Consider the following 26,003-nt stretch of genomic DNA (forward strand, 5'->3'; position numbering starts at 1 on the left):
TCTGACCTCCGACTTGACAACACACAGTCTGAGCAGCATGGGAAATGCGCGTAGCTGTGTTGTTGCCTCGCTCTCTGTGTGTTCCGTGTGTTTAGGCTGCATGTACATTTATCGCTCTCATAAGTTGCTGCGTCAAAATGCGCTGAATAGCGACAAACTTCCGAGTTTTGCGTATCTTTACGTCAAATATCTGAGCAGAGCTGTGACGCGGAGAGCAGGTCAACTGTACGCGGCGCGCGCCGTAGGAGCGCGTGCTGTTGTTTACACGGTGCTCAACTGCAGGTGAGTAAGTAAGGTAATAAAAACACTTTGTACATAAGCCGGACTGCTGGACGTTCTCGTTTTGAGTTAGTGTATGTGTGCTGCTCTTTGAGGCTGGACAAAACTTTGCTGAGGAGATTCTGCGGAGCAGCGGGGTATGGATGGGATTATCCGGACACCGAGTTCAGAGACCTCCCGCTGTGCTTCCCGGAGGTTCTCTGCTCCAGGCTAATGCTCATGTTGTTAACAGACCACAACTTTAGACTCAGCCCAGCAGGTACCACAACAAAAACACCACGAACAAATGGAGTTCCTTACAAAAGCATTGATAACTTTCGGCGTGGTTTAACTTTTCAAGTTAAGCTACATTACAATTAAACATCTGGTTTGTGTTGAGATTTTACATGAGAAAGAGAGAACGATACCTGGCTTTCTAATATTTGCTCTATATAATAATTACAAAGAATAAATATACTTTATGTAAATATTTACCCTATCTATATAAAGTAAATATTTCAAGCCTTCTTGTAAGTTTGATGACTTATAATATTAACCAAAAATTTAGTGTCTCCGAAAATTTGATTGTGAAAAAATTAAATATCGGAAACTCATAGAGTTTCATAGACCCTCATTTACGACGACGCATTAGGGCCTTGTATAAAAAAGGAGGAGTACATTTCCGCCAAAAAACCCATTTTCTAGAAAACCCAAAGGGCATTTCTGAGCCCCAAAAACGGAAAATTTACTAGAAACAAACTCAGACATTTTGAGATTAATCTCAGAAATTTTGTAGAAGAAAAACATGGACATTTCTGAGTTTGAAAAGTTAAAAAAATTGCTAGAAAAACACTCAGAAAATTTGAGATTAGTCTCAGAAATGTACTAGAAAAATATGGACATTTATCAAAGTTGAAAACATTCGACTTTTGAAAGTTGGAAATGTACTCTCTATTTTTTCTTTTCTATCTACAATGGCCCTAATATCCCTTTGTACTAATAAGCTAATTAACTCTAAACGTCCAGACGTCAGTCACTGACATCCTCCATTATGAGGGAAAGCCACAAAATGTCATTGCTGGAGAAGCGATGGCTTTTACTAAAGCTCATACTACCACTTTATTATTTCAGATATTTAAGTAATTAAAAAAAACTAATCAATAGTCATTGATATCAACCGATATGAAACCCTTTTATGATACATTTTCAGCCATACTGGTCAGCCCTTTTTTAAATTAAAATTATATCTTTAGCTTACAATTTAATTAAAATTCTCCATTACTTTGTGTTGGATAATTATGTTACAATCCAACAAAATCCACTGAATTGTGTGGTTGCATCATAGTAAAGGGGGAGTGAATACTTCTGTAAGGTACTGTAAATGCTGAGGTTTTCATCAGACCCACGTCAGCAATAAAAAAAAAAAAAAAGAACACTCCTGCAGAATATTGTTCACCTCCCTGCTGCCGGTATTTCACGGAAACTGACTTTTTGTTGTCAGGTCTGGTCCGTGTGCGACAGAGCCTGAAAACCCTTCAGCCAATCGATGAGCTGAAGAAGGGTCCGTTCACGCTGCAGGTCGCGGTGGAGGGATACCAGCAGACGGATGCAGGCGTGGAGGTGGACGTCTGTTTGTCCGCTGCGTCTCGTTCCGGATGTCCGGTGTGGGAGAGCGTCCTAACGCTGCTGTCACAGGATCGGCGCCACGAGCCCAGCAGAGACCTGCTGAGGAACGAAGGCTAGTGTGAAAACTGCTGCGGTGATTTCCGCTCAGAAACGTTCATGCCTTACATTTAGAAGCAAACAAACGACGCTTAGCCTGGTGGGAAGCATCGTTATCCCACCAGGCTAACAACGCCACCACAGCCTGGTGGCCCTCCAGGCTTATAGTACACTGGGGGAAACTCTGCATTTACTCCGTTACATTTACTTGTGTAACTCTTTAGAAAAAAATTACTTTAGGAGTATTTTTCCTGTGCTGAAATTTTTGCTCTGTGAGGCAGAAGCTTGGAAACTGCAGCTCTGAGTACGAGCTAGGTCCACGCAGGCATTCTGCACAGCTGAATGGTTGTCTTGGAGATTAAAGTATTTCTCAAACATGTAGGAAAGAATCGAGGCAGCAAGTATGTTTTTGATGAGCGAATAACATTATAACATGACATAAAGCTCAAACAAGTCGATTTTACATAATGATACCTCTTTAAAATACCAACATTTTCACATAACTTTACAATTTGGTCCTTCTGATATCATTTTTAAATGTTATATTTTGATCAATTGCTCAGTACTTGAGTAACTGTTTTTACTCTTACTTAATTTCTTGAATGGCTACTTTTTACTTTTACTTGAGTAAACATATGTAGAAGTGCTGCTACTGTTACTTGCATACATTTTTTGTGTACTCTTCCTTTCATACATGTGAATTTTACTGTTTTAGAGGAGGGGCCAGATGATAAGGACAATATGAAGCAAGTGGAGGTCAGAGTTCCCATGACTACTGGCCCTCAGTGTGTTTGGCAATTCACCGACTACTCCCCCCATCGCCTCCTCTCTCTGCCGGCTGTGTTCTGCGGGCTGAAGTCTCGAACAGCGCCGGGTTTCTGGATGCTGACCGTCTGCTTGGCCGAAATAGAAAAGCGCAAAGGTAGGAAGGCAGCCGATTAGCGACCACAGATTTTTCTGCAGCCAGACGAGTGATACGTCACATCTCTGTTGTGCCTCCAGGTGTTGAAATTGTGTCGGCTCCCGTCAGTGTCACGGCCCAGTTTAAGGAGACTCCGCCAGCGGCAGGAACCGTAACTATCAGGTTCTGGGACAAGAGCAAAAACGCGGGTCGGTCTGCTGATGAAGACCTGAGTTTCCAGGTGCAGCTGCAGGGACAAAGCTCCTCCCACATGGTGGGACTGATTTCTAGAACCTCATTAACATAGATGAGTCAGACACTGTGACGTGCTTACGTTTTGATTCGTTAGGTTTGCTCAGTTTGAGTGTGATCAACACTTTTGAAGCACAACCATGTTCTTTGGAAGTTCACATCTCTTTTGACCCACCTTCATTTGCAAAGTTGCTGCTACTTTTTCTCCTAAATCCTTTGGAACCAGCAGAGTTGGACCAACCTTTTCCATCAGAGGGTTTACAAAGTGAAAATGATATGAATAGTACACATGGGGAAACGGCAGGTTGTGGTTTTATAGACCAACTGCTGTTGTTGTCTGAGCCCAAATACGACATCAGTGCTACCTTTAATTTCCTGGAAGTCTAATGTCAAATTAGACTCCAAAAATATTTTACATTATACTTTTCCATCAAACTTAACAAATAAAATGAGTAGAGGAAAGGTGTACAAAGTCAAGCTTATGTACTCAAACATTATTATCCTTCAGTGCTTTAAAAACTATTTGTCCTTTTTGATTCTTTTTGTTATTATAATAAACTTGAGTGCAACTTTACTGGGATTTTAAAGTGCCCTCACGTTAAAATCCATATTTGTATTTATCCCAGAGTCAGTATTTTCTAGTATCATATTTCACTTTATTTACAGATGTGAGTCTTTGGTCTTTAGCAGCTTTGTAAATCCAGACTGTCATTATTAGTTTTTTGTCCGTTTCAGGGAGATTAGGGCCAGATGGAGATTTTATTTTTTTAAATTATGAGAGTAGAATTCTAATATCAGTAGAATAAAGATGCAACATTACCAGAAGGAAGTTGCACAATTTCTAGAAAAAGTTGATTTAATGAGAGCAAACTTTGATATAATTGTGATTTAGTCCTTGTCAGATTGTTTCAAAGTCCGACCACTGATACTAATTTGATGCTGATGTGATAAAAGGTGAAATATGTCCTCTCCTGAAAATCAATACCTAAGTATAACTTCACAAGATGCTCATCATTACTAATAAAATTTTTTTTTTTGTTTTCATAAAAAAAAATTACTAATTCATTCTCTTAATATTATAAATGTATTCTGGTAATATTATGTCTTTATTCTTGTGTTATTACGTCTTTTTTATGGTATTAATCCGACTTTATTGCTGTAATATTCGGAGCTTATTCTCCTATTATTTCGACTTCATTGTTGTACCACTTTATTGTCGTAATTTTTTTTTCTTAGCCTGGCCCTAATACTCCCTTCGTAGGATGGAGAACGTCTGTCAGCAAAAATGTTCACGTACCAATTTTCTGATCATCTTTGACTAGGCCATTCTAACTCATAAACAGGATCTAGTTTAAACCATTGGTTCGATGTTTCGGGCTATTATCAGTCGCCGGCGTGTTTTTTGCTTGTTTTAAAATATCTGCTGGGAAAAATCTGTGTTCATTTCTTTTGGTTCTTAGCTTACAGGATGATTTATCACCAGAAGAATCTTCACTTTGTTTCAGTAATAATAAATGTTTTGTCTAGTTTCCCTTCAGCAGGTTCCAGTCAGATTGAGGTTACGGTTTACGGCGGACGTTTTGTAGACCTACTGAACACTTTGTCGGTGCTGTGTCTACCCGCTGACCGCATTGGGTCAAAGCAAACATCACGCCTGCTGTGACTGAACATTTTTCAATATTTCATCACTCCAGTATTACCATTTGCAGCTTCCATGTGTGTGAGAGTCTGTCCTCTTGGATTATTTATATGCCGCCCTTCAGTGTGTGGCACAGAGAGGAGTGGCTCTCCATGCATCGCTGCACAGCTGAAAGGTCTGAGTTTACAAAATTTGGTTGTTTTGAAAAGTCTTAGGCTTTTTGGGGTCAAACAAAATGGACTAGGAGGGTTTGATTACAGTTGAAATGCAATTTACTAGGTGTTTTCTAATAATATACACATTTTTGTTGGGGTTTTTTTTTAGGATTTGGATGGATTTTTTTTCTAAGATTATAAAATATTTATGACCTCCTCTGTCTTCTGGTTGAAAATGACTTCTGATGCGTCTGTCAGGATAGCATTACAAAGAGTGGGGCTCTTTGTTAGAACGTAGTTTAATGTTTAAATTGGCCCTAAAATGTGTTAAATTTCGTCTGTAAATTCACCGTAATAAAGCTCCATTAGCCATGTTGTGCATGTCACTGCTTTCGCATTTTATGTCATGTAAAAGGAGCCCCAACCAAGTGTTGACTGCATAAACGTGGAGACACTTTTTAGTAGCCTCTCATTTTTGTGTGGAAAAATGTTTTTTTGTTTTTATCTCTATAAGATATTCACATTTTTCAAGAAATTTATTTTTACACCAATTTACTGTTTATTTTACCAAATTAACAGTGAAAATATGTCAATCTGTAATTAATCTGTATGAGCTTAACATACACATCTGAATTACTGAAATACATTTACATTTCAATGATATTTGAATTTATTGAGAGGACCTCTGTGTAAAAACTAGCTCCATATTGTTTTCATTAAAGCTGCAGTATGTAACTTTTATTATTTTTAAATATGTTTTGACCGGAGAGTATTAGACCCGACAGATGATCTGGAAAAAAAAACTGAGCTCCTCTGCCTGTTCTCAGTGCTCTCAGTGCACATGGCAGAAACAACCAATCAGAGCCAGGAGGAGGGTCTTAGTGCTGTCAATCACTCTCATGTAGCCTGGCCCGAATGTTCAGGTTAGTTAGTGTGACCGCCGATGACGGCAGATAAACAGTTTCTCTGGATTGGTAAGTTGTTTTTCCACCATTAGCACATTGTTAAATACACAAACATGATTGACGACGCTAAGACCGTCCTCTTGCCTCTGATTGGTTGTTTCTGACCCAGAGCTGTGTATTTCTTCAGACAGCAATAGCATCACGAGGAGATGGAGAAGCTTGATTTTTTTATTTTTTCATAGATTATCTGTCTGATAGCATTCTGTAACAATATGGTGACACGTTCAACAACTATGGAAAAGACATATATTTGTAAAAGTTATGTGTACTGCAGCTTTATGCAACTGTTAGAATTGTATACACTTGACTAAATAGACTCGTATTTAGTTAATTAAAAATGACACGTATCTGTAACCAATCATGTTGGTGATTTTGGTTTAAGGCGTGGTTTGTTCTCAGAGCAGTTGTAGTTTCTAAGCGGAGGCTGGGAGTGTCTTTGTTTCCAGTCTCTGCTCAGATGAGAAGTCATTTCCACCGGCTGTACGGAGGATCAGAGGGAGGCAAACGGCTCAGACGGCTTCAGGTAAAAACACAATGTCATTATTACCTGCCTGAATCTTCTGTTCTGTGCTTGGTGGCTTAATGTGGAGAAACGGTTCCCTTCTTTTTGAAAATTGGCAGCTAAACTAAGCAGCCATTTAAAACCTATGTATCTTTTATCTGCTCAGTAGCCGTTCTAACTTCAAGCGGCTCGTGTTCTCATGCATTTTGTTATTATTCATTTACAGAGTCCCAATTCTGTCACGCATGTGAATCAGTCGAATGTAACATGTTCATTTTGTCAAGCTGTTGTACAACGTGGGCTGCATTACACTTGTAAAGCCAGAAACTGGAAACGTCCTTTATCAGGAAGTCGTTCAATTTTGTGTTTATTTACCAGTCCAGCCAATCTAATTCAGAAAATACTGCAGCCATGTTTCAGGAGGTACTTGCAGGCACAGACATAAATATTGGGGTGAGGGGGTGGAGTACAGGTGCACCATAAGATGATGGATAATAGCCGCTTTTCTTTTTACAAAGATGATTACTATATAATACTATATATTATATAAACATAATATAAATATGTTTATATTACATAGTAATATAAACAGTAGCAATTAAATAAGTGAAATGTGTATTTAACTTGCCACCACAAGGTAGCAGTATTTTTTTATTTTTTATCTCCAAAGCTTATTTTTTAGGCATTTTCTGCAAAGAGTGGTATCCTGGATTCACAATATCACCATAGCAACCAAACACTATGCACAGTGATTAAGCCTTTTGTGTCCTACCAACACAAACGCAAACATGAGGCGTTTGCTCAAGTCTATCGTCTCTTTTACTTCAGCTTTGTACTTTGGCCTGATGATGGATGATTAAGGGTTAAAAAAAAAGTTCTGTGATGCTTTGGGCCTGTTTGTCTGTCAAAGACTTTATTAACTTTGTCAGAGTTGATGGGAGATTTAACTTATGGGAAAATGAAATGGATCTAAAACGTGGGACCATCAACACATTAGTGGTTCACCAGAGACTAGTCAGCTAAACCAGACTTCTTCCATTGTCATCGCAGTATCTAGACGTAAATTTTGTACTGATGTTTCTCAATAAGGAATGGTTTATATATGTTAATGTTACTGGCAAACCCATATCCACAGTGACTTTTTCTGAAGATGGGAATGAAAGAGAGAACGAAACAATCACTTTCCGCCTTTTGTTCGAGCGCATTAGAGCAATTCATCTGAGTCTGTCTTCAAAGAGCTAATCCTGAGGGAACGCAGGTTATTTTCTGCTTCGTTCATGATGCAGGCTTCATTTCTTGATCCAGAGTTCTATCCCAAATGACAGCTTGTTCTCTCTCTCTCTCTCTGGTTTGTAAAACAACTCCCCGCTGCTTACAATTATCTACTCCAGTTACTGTGGAAGTGGAAAAGAGCAGAAACGTGCACAGAATAATCTGAATAAAATATGGCAAAGACGTCATTTGTAGATGCTAGATTGTCGGCAGTGACACTAGTGGTCCGTAATAACCAGTAGTTCTTGGTAAATAATGGAAATAAAGTGAAGTAAAGACCCATGCTTCAGACTTTTAGACTGATCCTGTCTGTGGTTTTTCTACCCTAAAAGAAAAACCACAGACCACCAGCTTTTGTGATGGCAGTAGCACAGAGAATAATTGTTCCTTGTCTCACACCAACATGCTCATTTTGTCAAACCAAAACCAAATTAAATAATCCAGCTTTCAGAACAGGTCAGCTGGTTTTAAGGCAACAGATCAGCCCTTTTTCAGCCTCTGTCATGTTTTCTTTTTATATTTCACCCACTGCTTTAACTCTGACTTCCACTTCTAATGCTATTTTCTTTCTAATTATTGTGCTTCTTCAAATCACCCACTGGCTATGTTTTTGGGAATTTTTTGAAGTTCCTGGCCATTTTTTATATTTCAAATAAAATTGACTTCTTACAAAAAAATTCTACCCTGATTTTTTTTTTGCTTCTTAACTTTATCTGGTGGCAGTTCTTTAAATGTTTCTGCCATTTATTTTACATTTTAATATCTTTTTTTACTCTACAAAGTTAAATGCGAGGAGTCTGGTGCAAGTTTCACCATCATATTCTACTTTTTTGTTTTAAGTGTTTGAAATATTCATCCTTTATTACAATTTGTTTCAAACTGTTGGGATTTTTCAATATATCTTCTATGAAGTTTTTTTTGTTTGTTTCTTTACCCGTCTGCCTGTATTTACATGTCTGCAACTGTAAACAAGTAGTTTTGAGGTCATTTCAGCTTGTTTGGCTGTTTTTAGCCATTTAAGCAGATCAGCCTAAAGCTTTGCTCATGTAACATTTTGGCTAACTTATTAAATTTTCACAAGTTTTCTACAATTGACTTCAAATATTTCAGCACTTTTTAGGCAAAAGATTCAGCTCTCAGCATTCTTTTTGCGATCAGAGAAGTACTTTTGAATTGAATAGTTCCCCAGATGATGATTATTTAATTATTATTAAAATTTTTTAGCTGTTAATACCAGTGTTGTAGTACTCGAGACCGGTCTTGGTCTGGAGACCATTTTTTGATGGTCTCGGTCGCTGAGGACTCGGGATTTTATTTTAAGACCGCAACTGTGGAAATATCACTAAACTTCCAGCATACTGTCCAACGTGCTGTACAACCCACTGATTAAAATCCAAGCAATAACTTTACTCCCCCATCCCCACCTCTCACTCGCTCCAAGACTCAGTCATGCTGAGCGCCTTGTGCTTGGTTACTTCTTGATTGTTGCTCTTTGGTCAGTGTTCATAGTTGAGCGTTGTTTACTGTCAGGGCATTGCCTCAATTGCAGTGAGGTGCGGTCAGGGGAGGCAGAGCCTCACCTATCATCATGGAAAAATAATATATAATGATAAAATCACTTGTATTGCTATTTCTACCCTGTGGTTTGTACTATGAAGTACATATTTTTCATTTAGCTTAACTGTAATGAAGGTCTTCGTTACTTAGCTGGAAGCACTTAAAATGTGTTGAATGATAAAAGAAACAGGTACAAACAGATTGAAGCATTTTATTGATTGTGTGTTTTTATGCAGTGGCATCTCAGCTGGAGCTGATGGTGTCCTGTTAAAATAAAACAAACAAATTGTTATAAGTATTGTGACTGCTTGAAATGCACTGAAATGTTTGAAGGCTTTGTGCAGATGTGGCTTACCTCTGTCTCCTCCTCTGCAAGGTGTTCAGGCTAAAAGATTCCCCTGGGAGCCGGACACCTTTTAAAAGTTCCAGAAGAAACCAATGCATATGGAGGAGGGGGGGAGTAGAACTATGCACTTTAGAAGTCTAGTGTTGGTTTTCTATTTATAGAAATGTCTTTTTAGAAATGAAATGTCTACTTTAAAATGAATAGTATTTGCTAACATATAATTATTCTGAAGATTTGGTTGTTTTTGTCAAGTTTGTTTGTGTATGTATTTTGTTTGACCCTGTTTCTTGGTGGGTTAGTTAATTGGAGCAGCCAGGGACTATAAAAGGCTGCATGTTGGCCACATTGCAGGTGGTTGCTGCTGAGACCTTGAAAAGGTGGGGATGGGAATTCACCACCCTAACACAGGGCGCTGGCGCTGGTCTTGACTCGGTCTCCACTTCCCTCGGTCTTGGTCTTGACTTGGTCTCGGACCCTAAAAGTCTTGGTCTTGTCTCAGTCTTGGTGGTCTTGACTACAACACTGTTAATACCTACAAGTTCCTTTGAAGGATGTTAGGGGGGACTTTAGTTCCACTGATGTTTCTAATCCTGCTTATTTTCCAAAATGAAGTCTTTATGTCATTCATCCACACTCTACAGTGCTGAAAGGCAGGGGGGGGGGGGTTTGTGCATTTTTCTGTTTCGCTTATTTGTCAGAATTTTTTTTTGTACCCCACCAGGGGGTCTTTTTGTGGGCTCTAGTGTCCCTTATTTCTTTGAAAGTAGGCTGGCAGGAAAGGGGGAAAGAGAGAGGGGAAGACATGCGGCAAATGTCGCCGGGTCCGGGAGTCCAACCCGCGACGGCCGCGTCGAGGATTCAAGGCTTCCAAACATGGGTTGCGCTAACCCCTACGCCCCTTATTTGTCAGAGTTATCAAAACATCCCAAAGCCTGTTTCTACAATTTGGATATCATTAAAAAGTAATAAATAGATTTAAACCTGTGTATATTCTCACCTTTGAAGTGAATCTCCATCTTTGTATTTTGCATCAGGACCGATCTGTGAAGTAGTGAGGAGGTGGCAGCAGTGCCAGCACTTCCTTCTCTCCGCCACCAGGGAGCAGCAGTGCAGAGGTCTAGCATGACTGCCTCTGAGTGGCTTTTAAAATGCACCCCGGGAATGGCCACGTTATGGAAGTCAGCGCTCACAAACGAGGAGACCAGGTCAGGAGCCGAGATGATACAACACATAGGGTTCCGTCTGCTCCGGATCTCATTCCTAGAACCGAAAAGGAACAAACGGTCAGCATGAGAGGTGAGACGATCCACAGAAACTCTACACCGGTCTTGGATTCAAGCAGCCACATCTACTCAGGCCCTGACGACAACTCCACAGAGCCACACGAGTCGCTCACAGAGTCCTCCACCATCACCTTCGTAGAGGGCTACACTCTGGAGGAGTCGGTGGAGGACCACAGTCTGCAGGGAGCAGGGACGACGTACCTTAAGGAGTTTGTGTTGATAGATGACGACGAAGACGGGGACATGTCGCTGAGGGAGAAAACTGTGACGGACTTCTCCATCAGGGACGGAAACGCCGCCGACCTGGTGTGCGGGAGGCTCCTGTCCACGTCCACGGGCTCGCTGTCCGAGTCCAAGGACGAGTCTTCGGTTCGTGGCCCCCCACCGCCTGAGGAGGCCGAGGCAGTACACAAAGACGGTCCCTGCTGCTCCTGCACCGTGCTATGACTGGTCAGGAGCTTCTGAAACCCAATGACACAGCCTTGCAAAAGTATTCATACTTGTTAAACGTTCTGGGATTTTCTTAAGCTACAACTAGGGATGCACAGATACGAGAACAACCACATGTTATCATTCTTTGTAAAGCCTTTATATGCATGAAAACTTTAAGTTCCACTTCCATTTCTACTGGCTTCTTGCCTTTCAGGAGAAGTGATTTGTGATATGAAGCACATCTATACTTACTGGTTAAACTGTTTTTTAGACACTTCTTAATATTGACTTCCTGAATTTTTTTCATCTACTTTTTCTTTAAAGGAAAGATGTTTATTTTGATTTCCATGCACAGAATTTTAGCTTAGATGATCAGTCTTGAGGTTAACAAATACTTCTCTAAAGTTTGTTAGAATTTTTTTATACTAAACCAAATGCATGTTTTTTTTAGATCTGTTCATGGTGAAGGGTTTTAGGAGAACTACACAGCAGTTCATAACAAATGGGGGCCAACCTGAAATAAATCAAACTTTTAAGGTCTTTTTTGTTCATTCTTATTATTTACGCTCTTCATGGGTCAAAAAATTCCCAAAACAACTTAATTATTGACTTAAGAAATAAAAAATGTTTAAGAGGTACCTCCAGTAACTGTTAACAGGTGGTAACTGCAACCAAAACATTTGCTTTCTCTTTTACCTGACCTTTTCAAATTGAAAAAACTTCTAGGAACTTGTAATAAATGATCCATTTCTATCTGTTTCCCTGGGATAGGATTGTGATGTGACACAGAGACCCAATTCTTTTAGCAAGTAGCTCCAGACAGGAAGAGGACCTCCTTTTATCATGTCACCATGCATGTGAGCAGGCTGGTAAGGAAAATAGTGAAAGAGAAGACCCAGAACTCTGTATTCTCCAACCTTGCTAAATATTGAAGAATCATCATCATCCTGTTGGCAAAATGAGGTTGTACAAACAGCAGCGGTTCCAACGACTGAGCTTCTGGTGATTTTAATGTTAAACACACTTATTTTTTCCTACTGAATAAATGCGCTCAATTTGTGGATTTTGTTTTCTTAATTTTTCAGTCTGACATTAAAGGTTTATGATGCTGCAGTTCTCAGGACATAACGTTATGCACCTGGACTAAACTAACTCTAAATTAAGGAGATGGATTTAATCTATCACCTACTCTGCAGCCCAGACTCGTCCCCCCCAGGCAGTTTTTCAGCCACTCACACCTTGGGACTAAATCAGCTCACATGACATTATTATAGAAGTTCAGCTAAACAGAGGATATTGGCCCCATTTGTGGCTTTACTGGTCCCATTAGGGTGATTGTTTAGATTACAGCCTTTAAGCCTGTTACAATCAACTATGTTGAAAACTGAACTTCTGGGTGAAGTCCAGTTGCCTTCTTCTTAAGTTGAATTCATTTTTAGTTTTTTTATATGCATCCAACAAATGTCTGGACAGATGTGGCTCAGTGGCAAGATAGAGTCAGAAAGTTGCGAGTTTGATTCTACCTTCCCCAATTGCCACTTGTTGGTGTGCCCTGGGTCGAGGCATCTAAACCAGTTTAAATCTACACATAGCTACATAAATGGATGTGTGTGCAGTTGAGTGAATGTGGCTCTTGTGTAAAAGTTTGTATGACTAAAAACAGTCCTATGCAAGTCTTCTTCTGTTATCATTTCCGAACTAACATCAGACTGATCCAGATCTAAACTGTTGCACCTCTTCCAGGCTGATGTAACCTAACTGCTCTTCGCTTTGTCAGCCTGAAGCAACACTCATGGTGTAACTTTCAGCTTAAAGCAAATCTCATGTGAAAACTGCTGACAAACATATAATTACAGAATCCTTTTAATAGTTTTCAGTTTACATCTTCTGCCTTTATGCTTAGAAGGCCAATGTTTATAGTTTGAAGTGTGCATTTGCAAGTTGTGCAGATGCCCCCTCCCACCTTCAGAGGGAGATGGGGCTGTTTTACTGCTCTGTATGACAGCAGAACCCCAGTTAGGACCCTGCTGGGCGAAGATAGGAGTTTACCAGACTTATCTCCCCCTCCCACAGCTCACCAGCTTACCCCCCCCCCCCATGTTCCCATCCTCCCCTCTAACTCTATACATACACTACAGAGTGGTTCAGAACGGATGTAGCAGCAAAAAAATGACTAGTGGATTATTACTGAAGATGCCCTAGTATGAACAAATATAGAGATAATTGCTAAAATAAAACGTACAAAATTTGACAGGCCTGTTTAAAGCAAACGCCATTAAAGTAATGTACTAGACCAGTTACACAACAATGAAGTAAAATTTAAGAAAAATTAAATAAATAAAAAAATTGGGTCATCACGTGGCGTCATGGTATAATCCTTGACGCGACCTTCCCGAGTTCGAGTCCGGTCCTCGGTGCCTTTTCCGCCTATCGTTGCCTCCTTCCTTTCGTCTTGCGTTCAAATAAAGGCCCGAGAGTCGAAAAAAGCTTAAAGAATAAAGTAAAATTTCTTGTTAAGAAATGAAATAGGGGCGTCGTGTGTGCGCCCCGTCTATAGAGAGGAGGCCGAGCCCAGTTCATTCCCCATTACTGTCATATTACTGTTAAATAAAGGCCACTAGTGCCGACTTTTAAAAATTACTTTTTAAAGGAACTGACATTGATCAAGAAAAAAAAAATAGTTCAAAAGTTTCCATATATAAAAGAGGGGGAGAAAATTGACAGTATCACTGGTTTTAATCAAAATCCAGCAGGTTTGTTAGGCCAAATATAGTCACTATCAGCTGTGGCAGCATGAGTGTGCAGTTTACCAGAGCCAGCCCTGGAGCTATCAGCAGCAGCAGTGGTGACTGATGAAGCCTCAGCAGCAGCAGCAGCAGCAGCAGCAGCCGCCTGGAGACCATTGAGAAAAGTCGTCGTTTTCAACGTGACCTCAGCTCACCCACTCTCAGCAGCGGTTATCGAGTGCTCTCAGTGTCGCAGCTGTACGAGAGGAGGAAGTGCAAAAATAAAGAAGAAGAAGAAGAAGAAGAGGAGGAGGAGTTGATGGGGATGAAGTGAAGACAGGCGATAGGAGACTCTCAGAGAAGATGAATGGAAGAAACAGAAGAATGATGCTGATGGTGAATGTTTTTCTGCTCCTCGTGTTGTCAGGTGAGTAAACTTACTCTCTTAGATTTGCTGATCACCGTTTGTTTGAAGTTGTTCAACATCGCTTCCTGTTTGGAGATCAATGAGGTGAATGTATCCTCCGCTGGATGTTTCTGCCGTCCCTCAGCCGGCCCGGCCTGGAGCCAAGCCTTGCTGGATGTGTGCGCAACCTGCCACCCTAACGCCACGTGTGAGGACAAGCCAGACGGCTCTGGAAAAGTCTGCAACTGCAACTACGGCTTTGTTGGAAATGGGAGAACCCACTGCCAAGGTAAAAAATAAAATAAAATAAAATAAACGTCTACTTTTCAAATGTATTTATTGTCGTGTGAAACCAGATTATGTATTTTCCTCATGTTCAGCTTTTTTTCTGCTAAGAAAATGCGTGTGCAGTCAGATTTTCACGGAACAGCTTTGGATCTAAAAGTGAATTGTCAAACATCCGATGATTATCTATCCTTACTGTTCTCACAATTTATAAGACTTGTTGTGTTAAAAATGTACAATAACAAGTAGAAATCTGTAAATAAGTAAACTTCTCTGAACCTTTGATTCATCTTTTGGGATCATTTGGACTTGTGGTTTTAGCCTCTTTAATTTGAATGTTTTATATTAGCTCCATTCAGGAACATGGCCTGACTACACAGCAGAAAGTATCTCCTTGTACAAGCATAAAGATCTTCCAGTAGAAAACATTTCTTAAGTTTGTTCACATCTTTGACGCATGGTAATATTGTAGTAATATCTAATTCTGAATCCAAAAGTACAAATCATTGCACGATGTTTGAATATTTGTTAGTATTGTCACCATGTTGTTGCATTATAATATGAGACAGATAAGTTGTGAAAAAATGGATCTCCTCCACCTCCTCTCTGAGCTTCGTTTGCTGAAGAAAGACACCGCTCCTGGTTAAAAACAGCCAATCAGAGCCAGGAGGCGGGTCTTAGCGCTGTCAATCATCCTCATGTACTTGGCGGAAAAACAACTTACTGTTAAACGTTACATACAACCTTTTATGATTTGGACCAAAGTATAATTCATATACTTTTTAAAATTTTAAATAAAGTACCTACCTATCTATCTATCTATCTATCTATCTATCTATCTATCTATCTATCTATCTATCTATCTATCTATCTATCTATCTATCTATCTATCTATCTATCTATCTATCTATCTATCTATCTATCTATCTATCTATCTATCTATCTATCTATCTATCTATCTATCTATCTATCTATCTATCTATCTATCTATCTATCTATCTATCTATCTATCTATTTTTATCTGGGATTTTATGTCACATTTATACAAATAATGCACAATTGAGACTTTGAAGGAAAATAACTCAAAGAATAATTGTATTTAGTTCCATTTATCCTCCAATCCTCCCATATCCTGAAGGAAAGGCAAGCCCACAGGATGATCCTCCCCCCACCATGTTTGATCGTTCTGTGTTTAATGGTCCAGTGTTAGTTTTCTCCATGCTTAGCTTTGTTGCTGTTGGGCCAAAGAGTTCAAATTTGGTCTCATCTGACTACAGCACCATTTTCCATGAAAACAAAAAGGAAATCTTGTCGTTCTTCCAGATAAAGACGAGTGTCAGATAGGAGCCAGTAAGATCTGTGGGCAGCAAACCACCTGCCACAACACGTATGGCAGCTACTACTGCACCTGCCTGTCTGGCTACAGCCCGTCTAACAACATGGCTGTCTTCATCCCAAACGACGGAACCCACTGCCAAGGTGAGGCCACAACGTAGGTCTGAACGAGAGTCTTTAATCGCTTAAAAATTGTTGCCTTTGCTTTTGTTTCCGCAGATATTGACGAGTGCAGGATCACAGGGCTATGCGGAGAGGGAGGTCAGTGTAGAAACCTTGAGGGCAGCTTCGACTGCAGCTGCCAGGTTGGATACAGGGTCCACAATGGGGCCGAGCCTTTTCGTCCGCAGGGAGGCGGAGCTTCCTGCAAAGGTAAACAGAAACTGATTCACAGTGCCTGGGACCATGATTCATATTCCCTTGAGCTTTTTCATATTTAATCGCATTAAAACTACAGACATCCATAGATTCAGTGCGATAGACCAATACAGAGGAAGTCCTATTTGAAGTTTCTTGTCTAAAATGTTGCTAAATATAGCAAGAAAGTTACTGAGCTGGCAACAGTGAGGCCACTATTATTAACTGCAAACATGCAGACGTGACCTGGTGGACCGCTCCATCGGTCCGGTGGACAGCTGCTGATTTTTAGATCTTTGCTGAGGAAGATATCATCGGCTTCACATGTAAGTATCGGCCGATCTCCTACAATTAAGGAAACTGGTGCCGATTTATTGGTACACCACTAGTTGGAGCTGAAACAGGAAACAGCAGGAAAACAACCTTGAATGTGGCAGAACTTGGTAACTGATGTCTGTAGATGATCCCCGTCTGATCCGACTGAACTTTGGTAATTCTGTGCTGAAACAAAGGTCAAAAACTCCATCATAGTTGTGCAGAGCTGACAGTTGTACTGTAAAAGACGTGTAGGTGTTGCTGTAGTGAAGTGTGGCTCTACAAAACAACAGTTCTGAGAAGCTGAACACAAATGCATCGTTTCCACTTTGCAGCTGCTTGGTAACATCAGGTTTTGCAGAGACAAAACATGAGGAGTAGAACCCTTCGAGCCGCGTCTCTGTCTTGCTAGCGTCATTCTGAAAACTGAAAGGTTGAAACCAGGAAGTGAAGTTTGTTCTTGGACCTTTTCCCCCCCCACCCAGTGGTTGACTGTGGTCCGCCTGTCCCGGTGGAAGACTCGGTCCTCCTGTCCATCACAGTCACCATGTACGGTGGCGTTGCCAGGTTTGGCTGTGAGGAAGGCTTTGTGTGGCGGAGGGGAGACAACAGCTCTGTGTGTGGAGCGGACGGATCGTGGAGCGAGCCCAGCCTGGTCTGTGAAGGTAAAACGGCTACTGCTTTATTCTGAAACTACACAAATCAATGTTTGTTTTTTTTTCCCACTCTAACACCCTACTCAGGTTATCGTGCAGAAATCCGATGCAATAATTACAAAACTAAACTACAGGGACTAACAATACCACAAAAAGAGCAATAAAAAGAATCCATAAGACCGGATATTTAGAGAACAACGAAACACTATTTGTAAAGTCAAAGTCATTAAAGGTCATTGACATAATGAAGCTGCAGACAGCTACAATCCTTTACGAAGACAAAAATAAAAAATTGCAAGAAAACACTCAACAATTGTGTAAGACTAAAGAGAAAATGTAAAAGTTAAAATGTACAAGTTAAGGAGGAGAATCACAGTTTAAAATATGCAAATTCAGAACGACTAGAAAAAACGTTTGTGTACACTGTAAAAACGAAACGCCTCTAATTTACGGTAAAATTCTGCCAAACACAGCTGCTGGCATTTTACCGTAAATTAGAGACTTTTGTTTGTTTGTTGTTGGGTTTTTTTTTTACAGCGCCTCAATAATTGAAGTCAAACTGTGGAATCATTCGATTATTGAACTTTTATGTCCAAGCATAAAACTGCTCAAATGATCATATAAACATGATTATTGTTGGTGTTTTTTTACTTATGCTAGTTTTGGTTGTTGGTGAAATTGAAAGAAATAGTGATTGTTTGTCCTTTGTACTTGAAATTAAATCGATGCTTTATCGATGGGTTGACTGTTAAATACGGGTTTAGTTGTTATATGTGTGGATTATGCATGTAGTAAATATAATAATTCTGCAGATGAGGAAGGAGAGGGAATTTTGATAAGTTTATGCTGCCCCTCATTTCCTCGAATATGTAAAACAAAAGTTTTGACATTACGCTTTATGCCGCATTTTTATAGATAGATGTTTTTAAAATAAACGCGCAAAGAAACAAAATAATGCGCTTGTTTTCAGCAAGGAGCATAATTCCTATTGAATATGTTGGTCACATTTAGTTGCTGTGGTAGCATTTTTTCAGTGGAGATTAAATGTGTTATAATCTACAGCGAGAAAAATGCGAATGTTACTCTTAATCTGTGTTGTTTTATTCTGTGTTGCTCATTAAAGGCCAGTGATGCAGCTTTAAGAGGCTGGCACTAAAGAATCTCTAGGTGAATATGTGCAATAATACTGTAAATATGAACTAATACTGCAGTCCATGAAGATAAACAGTAGTCGCTCCTGGGTTATTATTACCTGAGGTTCATCAGTGACTCAATCATTACCTATTGCATCAGGCAAGCAAACTGGAACACTGTGTAAAAATGTTCGCTCCTTCCTCTTTATGTCAACTGAAGTGTGTACAATTTTTTTAAAACACACAAATTTAAGCATGTTGCTTTGTAACGTAAACCAAAAGCTGGAAGCTCTCAAAAAATATGCAAGAAAATTCCCAAAATACTCAGATGACGGTTCTGAAAGACTGAACACTTTACCAGAACTACTCTACTGTCTGAGGAAACGGCCGTCGGATGAGGGAGGAGTTTAGCAAGAATGTGCTCAGACTCCTCTTCTTAAATTGCAACATTTAATCCTGTATGAAATCTGACAGTTAAAGAGTCATTTAAAGAGTTCTTTTTAAATGACTCTTTTTAAAGTCTTTTTTCTGTGGGTCGCTCACGTCAATCAATCAATTCAGATTCTGCGCCTAGAGAACCTTTCATACTGCTAAACGTGGCACAGATGTTAGAGCAAATAACAATCACACCAGAAAGCGCCAGGTAAATAATAATAATGGTGACCTGATGTAAAATGTAAGTCTAAGGAAATATATTTGTGTTTGTATCTGTGATGAAGAATCATTACAGATTCAAGATTTAAACAATAAAAAAAAAAAACCACACAGGATAATCAATAAAGGTGATGCAGAATTGTTTTTATGATGAAAGAAAAACATTTAGAAATAAGAAAAAGATAGTAGGGAATTAAGTTTAAATCAAACAGTGTAACAGAATTATACAAAAATAGTACTTATTGTAAATAAAACTAAATGAAGCTGAACTAATATTTTGATATTTTGACCATGTTGTAATTCTTAGACAAAGGAACAATCATAGAAAATGTTCCTTGTCCTTCTTATATTTCAACTTGTTTTATGTTTGTTTGGGATGATGAAAAAAAATTCACATCAAATCAACTCTACTCTATATGTCTGCACATATAGAGTATGTATAACAGAGTTTAAAAAGTGCATTGATCCTGGTTCTGGATGGAGTGTGTGATCTCTCTCTGCTGTTTGTCTTGGCTCCCCTCACTGTCCTGGTCAGGGCTCTTTGTCAGCCATGTTGCAGTTCTGCTCTGTATTTATCATTGCAGTGTCAATACCTCTGGTAAATGTTTTCCCCGTAGAGATCTTGTGTGGGAATCCTCCTTTGATTGAATTCACAGAGCAGGTGTGGAGCAGCACTTCGTCCCCCGGCAGCACAGTGCTGTACCTCTGTACAAAGGGCTTTCATGGTAACGGAGGGCATAATGTATCAGTCTGTGGTAAAAACGGACAGTGGACATCTCCAACTTTGTCATGCCAAGGTAACGCACAAGACCAGTCAATTGATTTCCTTATTGCTGAATCAAAGCTAGCCAAGTTTAGCCAAGGACGTTTAAGTAACATCAAACATTTGGCTAAAAGGAAGTTTTGATTATGCTCAGGTTTTTCCAGGAAATTTTGGGGGGTCAAACAGTCTGAACATCTAGTTGGTTATTTTTTATTTTGCATTTTAGTTCCATCAAGAATGACTAGTAAGAAAAGAAAGATAAGTTACTGCTGGAGCGTTTGTTGAAATCCTATCAATAAAGAAACAAAACATACTGGGAATTGGCCAATTTATTAATTTAAGAAAATCAGTCATTCTCATTAGTGCACATGAGAACTACATATAGTTCAACTTTTAGCTCTAAACTGACTTAGAGCTAAAAGCTCAAAATATTTTTGCTGACTTAGAGCTAAATATTTAGTTTGGAACTAAAATGTTTGATTGCTCATTAAATATTTCACTTCAAACCAAATATAGCCCCAAGCTAAATATTTAACTCAATACTAAGCTTGGGGCTAAGTATTGTGCTAAATACTTAGCTTAAAGCTAGATATTTAGCTTCAAACTAAATATTTCACTTGCTAACTAAATATTTAGATTGTAGCTAAAACTTTTGCTTCTAAAATAAACATTTAGCTCATTAAATATTTATAAATGGAAGAATAACATTTTGATAATATGGCCTTGAAAAATGAAATCCCATTTTTTTCTACTGGCTAAATAACCTGATTTACTGCTGCTAATGTTTGACTAAATTCACAAACACACGGCCTGGTATCCCGTTTACATTTCCAACCGTACAAGAGTTTTTGTCATGATGCATTGTAACAACAGATCCGGCTTACTTTTCCCAATATGTCTTCTTAAAATAAAAGGTTTTTACGTTTGTGTTGCCATAATGTGCATCATTTCCTGTCTCAGAGACTCTGTGTGGAGATCCACCTGTGGCGCCCCACACTGTGCAGGTGTGGGACGGCAGCTTCGCCTCTGGAAGCACAGCGGCTTATTACTGTAACCCAGGATTTTATCATCATGAAGGCAGCAATGTGTCAGTGTGTGCAGATGATGGTTACTGGACAGAGCCTGGCATTCTCTGCAAAGGTGACGTTCTCAAAAAGGCTCATTTTGTTGCCCTACATGCGGATTGTTCTCCTCTCTCTCTGCTAAATAATTAATGTCCGTCTCTGTAGAGGTTGATTGCGGAGAGCCCACCTCCATCCCTCACGCCGTAGCGGAGTGGGATAACATTTCCACTGTGGGCTCTAAGGTTGTTTATAGGTGTGACCGTGGATTTGTCAATGTTGGCGAAGGAAATGTATCGGTTTGTACAGCCAGCGGAGGATGGGATACGCCCTCGCTGTCCTGCCAAGGTGATACTTCTGTGTTCATTTATATGTGAGTGCAGCGAGTTGTTGGTGCACAGCAAACGATGTGAAAACCTTGTTTTTTCAGATTTGTGACTTGTGCAAAATATCATTACCGTTTAAAGTGGCTTGCAAAAAAAAAAAGTATGTTTGTATTTTGCTGAGATTTTATGCGACAGACCAAGATAAAGTAGAGCATTATTTATAACTGGAGGAAAATGATCACAACTGAAATAAGTGAGAGTAATTAATGGGGAAAAAGTATAGCAAACTGGAATTATATTGTGCGTTTATAAAACTGAAATATACTAAAAGCATAGATGTGATATCGCTCATTTTTGTGTTTATGAATCTATTTAGTAGCTTTTCAAACTGATGTGAAATTTATATTTTTTTCCTCACACAAGCAGTTTACGTCAGCTGTCGACAAATTACGGCGCTCCAGCTGCTGCTGCTGGAGTTTAGGCCACAAAATGGCGACAGCCAAAGCTGGGAGAAAACACCAGAGTCAGTTGGTTGTTCAACATTAATTGAATACAGTTTTTTGAAAGTAGTGTCTTCTGTTGAGTATTCATTTTAATATGCACATAATCCCAATACAGTACAATGATCTGTTTAAAATTCTGCACCTAAAAATGAACCAAAGTACGAAACAAACTTAAACTATTACTATAACTAATAGAAGCTAAACTAAAACTAAAACAATATTTAACTAGTGATGACAAATACAAACTTGCAAACACTCCATAAAAGCTAAATAAAACTAACTGTATTAGACAAACAAAGTGTCACAATGAAATAAAATTAAACTATAATAATAAAATAAAAGCTATTGTTTTGGTCTATCGCAGAAAATCGCAGCAGACTTGGCTGAAACATGAGCAAAGGAGTTCAAGGGCTGTGAATAATTTTGTAAACACCAGATGCCCAGTTTGCAGTGCGCTCTGTTCACCGACTGTTTTCCTGTCGTAGAGATCAGCTGCAGGAATCCTCCTGTAATAGAGAACGCTAACATGCAGTGGGACGGGACGCCACACGCTGGCGCCGTGGTGTATTACCAATGTGAGGAAGGATACTACAGCCGAGGCCTGAGAAACTACTCAGAGTGTGGAGAGAATGGATTATGGGAGGATGTTGATCTGTCGTGTGAAGGTGCAACATTTTATGACCTGAGAAAGCTGCTGGTTTAGTTTCACTTTGGACTCTTGGGGACAATTTAGAGCACAAACGATGGCACTGTAATGTAATCTGATAAATGTTTGTTCGTTCTTTTGCAAATGTCTTATCTAGTTGGACAGTTATTACTCCAAGTTGGTTGTGAAATGAAATTTGCAAAGGCGTTGTTAGACCGGAAAATTTGCGGCTAAAGATCCAGCCGAGCTTTGGATTGTGTTCGACATAGATATAAAATATATATATGTATGTAGATTTTATTCAAAAATATGATCTTTTACATATTTGTTGAGATTGCCACTAGCTGTCATAGTCTACAGATTATCAGTAGAGTACGAGAATGGTAATCTGTGAAAAAATCAAGCCCTTCCCCCTTCTCCCAGTGCTCCCAGTCAGTGCTAACTGGAAACAACCAATCAGAGCTGGCAGGAGAGTCTCAGTGCTGTCAATCAAGAGTGTGTATGCGTGGATGTTTTTCCTGTGTGCCTCCGTGTCGATCTATGATAGAGTGGCTACCTGTCCAGAGTGAACCCCACCTCACGCAAAAAGTGATGGAAAAAAATGGATTAAAAAAAATATTATTATCTCTGCAATGCTCCCAAAGTTTCAGGGTCCTAACAATGCCTCTGCTTATTTATAAATAAGTAAACTGCAAAAAAAAAAAAAAAAGAAAAAAACCCCATCTCCACAACAATTTTGTTTAAAAGATGCATGAATTGTATCAGCAGGTTTATACCAGACGTCCAGCTGCTAGTGCTTTGCACTGACTTGCTGTTTTCCTGTCGTAGAGATCAGCTGCAGGAATCCTCCTGTAATAGAGAACGCTAACATGCAGTGGGACGGGACGCCACACGGTGGCGCCGTGGTGTATTACCAATGTGAGGAAGGATACTACAGCCGAGGCCTGAGAAACTACTCAGAGTGTGGAGAGAATGGATTATGGAAGGATGTTGATCTGTCGTGTGAAGGTGCAACATTTTATGACCTGAGAAAGCTGCTGGTTTAGTTTCAGTGTTGGAGACCCAGCAATGTTTGCCCTAAAAGATAAAAGCATGTTTATGTTGTGTAAAGAGTATTAAAGTGTAAAGGATGTTGATTTTATAGGACTTTGTGTCATTTATAGAAAATGCACCTAAAAAAGATCTATTCAAGAAGTGAAACTGCAATATCTTCATCTTAATTGTACTGTAATTTATTTTGACGCACCTGCACATGAAACTGAATTTCCTGTAACCTAATGTAGCAACAAATTAACTCTTCCTTCGTGTTTATCTAGTTGGACTCTGCTAGCTGACTGCATGCTAGCAGCCGTGACCTGTTGCACCAGGTCCATGCTAAATTCTTATTTGTACACAGAAGTAAACTGCGGCCCCCCGAAATGTCTCCCCAACACTAACCTGCTGTGGGGCGGCAGCAGCACGCCGGGCAGCGTGGCGCGGTGTGAGTGTGTGGACGGATTTTACCAAGAGAGTGGAAACGATTTGTCAACCTGCTCTCTGTCAGGAGTGTGGGGGGAAGTGTCTGTAAAATGCAAAGGTAGGGGGACATCTTTCACGCCTGGCTGTTGCCCCCTTTTTGATCTCCTTGCACGTTTCTCAAGCATGCTGTCACTGTCACGTGTCTGACCCCTAACCCTGCACGTGCTCGACGAGGGGAGTTAAGAAACCGCATGCCATTCTCTTCCCGTCCACAATGGCTCGCAGCAATCACCAGCACAGCGGGACGCGTGGGTGTTTGTCAGATACGTGTTACTTAAGCGACATCACTTCGGGTCTCCTTTGGACGTCTGCTGAAAAACGAATGCTTCCTTCCCAGCGTGTGTGTTGAGCGATGCCGTGTCTGAGCCAGTCGGTGCGTTCTGCTGTTTCTCCAGCTAAATGCGGCCCTGTTCCCGTCCTGGCCCACTCAGAGGTGGTGTGGCACAACAGAAGTGTCGCGATCCACCGCTGTGCGGCGGGATATCACAGCTGGAGGGGCGTCAACGCGTCCGTGTGTGGCGGCTCCGGACTGTGGCTGAGAGCGACCCTCAACTGTATCGGTGAGTTCAAAAGCAGCAGCGCTGGGACACTGCAGTGTTTCAATCATCGGTCACTGCATATAAAGCGGGAGAAATAACATGCATCATTGTATCTCAGTTATTCTCTCATCAAAAACATAACGCTACGATTCTATCATGGATGTTTGAGAAATCTCCCCCACTCAGCTCCTTCAGACTAGCCAGCAGCAATTAGCAAACACCTGCGCATCCAGAGTGTTAGAAAGACCAGAAGCTTCTTAAAGAGACAGAGGCCCAATTTCAATTGCAAAGTCAAATTTTTTTTAAAGCATGCTTGATGGATGCATACCAATCTTTGTAACAACTGGAGGTAACATAGTCACTTTATTGTGTTATTATATGAGACTTTGTGGCTGGAAAATACATAATACTGCCCTGTCAAAAAATTCTGGGTTCCAATGATTTAACCAAACGTTAATTTATAGACTAAATTACTTTGATTTCTTTGTTCTTTGTGTATGCACTGCAAAAACGCAAAATCTTTACCAAGTATTTTTGGATTAGTTTAGCGCAAATATCTCAGTACACTTAAAATAAGACAAAATTAACTTACAAGTAACCTTTTAGCAAAATATAGGAGCTTGTTTTAAGTCAATCATTTTAAAAAATATTACTTTCACTGGCATATTGTTTAACTTATAAGATATTTTCCCATTTCATAAGTGAAATAATCTGTAGATGTAAACTCCTCACAGCAACTACTAACATGTGATGCAGAAATCAAGCCGCCTATTAATCAGCTGACACTTTACAATGGAAACTGTCTGAAGTGGAAGGCAGAGAAGTACGAGGAAGATACAGAACTTTACAAGGTTAGATAAGTTTCCTCTTTTTTTTCCGCCGTATCCACAGTGAACTTTGACTGAACGCGTGGATTTCATTATTTCAGGTGGTTTATTTGGGATCCAGAGATTACCAGAGGTCGTTTCTAGACAAAGGACGACGTCTGCTGAGCTCCAGAGACGATCGGCTGGTAATCTGCCTGCGGCTGCTTCCGTTAACAAACTACAGCATTTCTATTACTGCAGCAGCTGCCAGATTCACAGCCACCGTCACAGCCAACACCAGTTTAACAGGTAGAGGGATAATGAATATTTAATACTAATTATAGAATATTTACTGTCGTCTTCTTCATACTGACCGGTGAACATAGCAATAAATGTACCTCTGTTTCTAAAAGTACCTCCAGCACCAGTAGTGCACTACACAGAACTGGAGACTCCAGTTCCAACGCTGAGGCTGAAAAGATCCCCCAACACTCTGGATCCCATCAGGTAACTAACCCCTCCATGCAAACGTTCACCATGTCTAACATTCACAAGGGAAGTTGGAGCTTTTTCATGACACGCTTTCACACTGGATGTGTGGAAACTGTGCCTCGGAAACGTGCTTTGATCATTTCTCCTTATATCACTTTGAAACCACATGGATCAAAGAAATCCGTCAGAGATTTAACG

The 26,003-nt window shown here is 39.9% G+C and overlaps 3 protein-coding genes across 5 annotated transcripts in view; 2 read left to right on the forward strand and 1 right to left on the reverse strand.

Moving 5' to 3' along the window:
* On the forward strand, nucleotides 1-11,824 carry LOC111609988. The gene is made up of 6 exons (XM_023341746.1): nucleotides 1-282; nucleotides 375-538; nucleotides 1,760-1,996; nucleotides 2,696-2,902; nucleotides 2,983-6,415; nucleotides 10,604-11,824. Exons 1-5 carry the CDS (start codon nucleotides 38-40, stop codon nucleotides 3,186-3,188), a joined length of 1,059 nt encoding a protein of 352 aa, XP_023197514.1. The 5' UTR covers nucleotides 1-37; the 3' UTR covers nucleotides 3,189-6,415; nucleotides 10,604-11,824.
* On the reverse strand, nucleotides 4,532-14,211 carry LOC111609989. 2 transcript variants are annotated; one of them, XM_023341747.1, is made up of 5 exons: nucleotides 14,095-14,211; nucleotides 11,054-11,313; nucleotides 10,567-10,829; nucleotides 9,579-9,636; nucleotides 4,532-9,487 (listed from the first exon to the last, which is right to left on the reverse strand). In XM_023341747.1, the coding sequence occupies exons 1-5, from the start codon at nucleotides 14,185-14,187 to the stop codon at nucleotides 9,370-9,372; spliced, it is 792 nt and encodes a 263-aa protein (XP_023197515.1). In that variant the 5' UTR covers nucleotides 14,188-14,211; the 3' UTR covers nucleotides 4,532-9,369. The 2 variants fall into 2 exon arrangements, with proteins under 2 accessions (XP_023197515.1, XP_023197516.1); XM_023341748.1 differs by having other exon boundaries at nucleotides 4,532-9,636.
* Nucleotides 14,138-26,003, forward strand: part of LOC102232291 (sushi domain-containing protein 1) — a 15,118-nt gene continuing 3,252 nt past the window's right edge. The window contains exons 1-15 of one of the 2 annotated variants that reach the window (XM_023341742.1): nucleotides 14,138-14,437; nucleotides 14,562-14,705; nucleotides 16,025-16,180; nucleotides 16,256-16,408; nucleotides 17,194-17,373; nucleotides 19,769-19,948; nucleotides 20,875-21,054; nucleotides 21,144-21,323; nucleotides 22,290-22,469; nucleotides 23,279-23,458; nucleotides 23,847-24,026; nucleotides 24,364-24,528; nucleotides 25,264-25,358; nucleotides 25,436-25,622; nucleotides 25,727-25,820. In XM_023341742.1, the coding sequence (XP_023197510.1) occupies nucleotides 14,374-14,437; nucleotides 14,562-14,705; nucleotides 16,025-16,180; nucleotides 16,256-16,408; nucleotides 17,194-17,373; nucleotides 19,769-19,948; nucleotides 20,875-21,054; nucleotides 21,144-21,323; nucleotides 22,290-22,469; nucleotides 23,279-23,458; nucleotides 23,847-24,026; nucleotides 24,364-24,528; nucleotides 25,264-25,358; nucleotides 25,436-25,622; nucleotides 25,727-25,820 (2,318 nt within the window). In that variant the 5' untranslated portion in view covers nucleotides 14,138-14,373. The remainder of the gene's footprint in view (nucleotides 14,438-14,561; nucleotides 14,706-16,024; nucleotides 16,181-16,255; nucleotides 16,409-17,193; nucleotides 17,374-19,768; nucleotides 19,949-20,874; nucleotides 21,055-21,143; nucleotides 21,324-22,289; nucleotides 22,470-23,278; nucleotides 23,459-23,846; nucleotides 24,027-24,363; nucleotides 24,529-25,263; nucleotides 25,359-25,435; nucleotides 25,623-25,726; nucleotides 25,821-26,003) is intronic. The other variant, XM_023341743.1, reaches the window with a different exon arrangement.

The sequence above is a fragment of the Xiphophorus maculatus genome, chromosome 11, assembly GCF_002775205.1.
Source record: "Xiphophorus maculatus strain JP 163 A chromosome 11, X_maculatus-5.0-male, whole genome shotgun sequence".
Taxonomy (NCBI): domain Eukaryota; kingdom Metazoa; phylum Chordata; class Actinopteri; order Cyprinodontiformes; family Poeciliidae; genus Xiphophorus; species Xiphophorus maculatus.

Coding starts and splice junctions, on each gene's coding strand:
- LOC111609989 (XM_023341747.1), bottom strand. CDS start 14,187: ATGGTCTCCAGGCGGCTGCTGCTGCTGCTGCTGCTGCTGCTGAGGCTT. Junction 11,314..14,094: donor TAGCTCCAGGGCTGGCTCTG/GTAAACTGCACA, acceptor ATTGGGTTTCAG/AAGCTCCTGACCAGTCATAG. Junction 9,637..10,566: donor GATGGAGATTCACTTCAAAG/GTGAGAATATAC, acceptor AACTTTTAAAAG/GTGTCCGGCTCCCAGGGGAA.
- LOC111609988 (XM_023341746.1), top strand. CDS start 38: ATGGGAAATGCGCGTAGCTGTGTTGTTGCCTCGCTCTCTGTGTGTTCC. Junction 1,997..2,695: donor AGACCTGCTGAGGAACGAAG/GCTAGTGTGAAA, acceptor TTACTGTTTTAG/AGGAGGGGCCAGATGATAAG. Junction 2,903..2,982: donor CGAAATAGAAAAGCGCAAAG/GTAGGAAGGCAG, acceptor TTGTGCCTCCAG/GTGTTGAAATTGTGTCGGCT.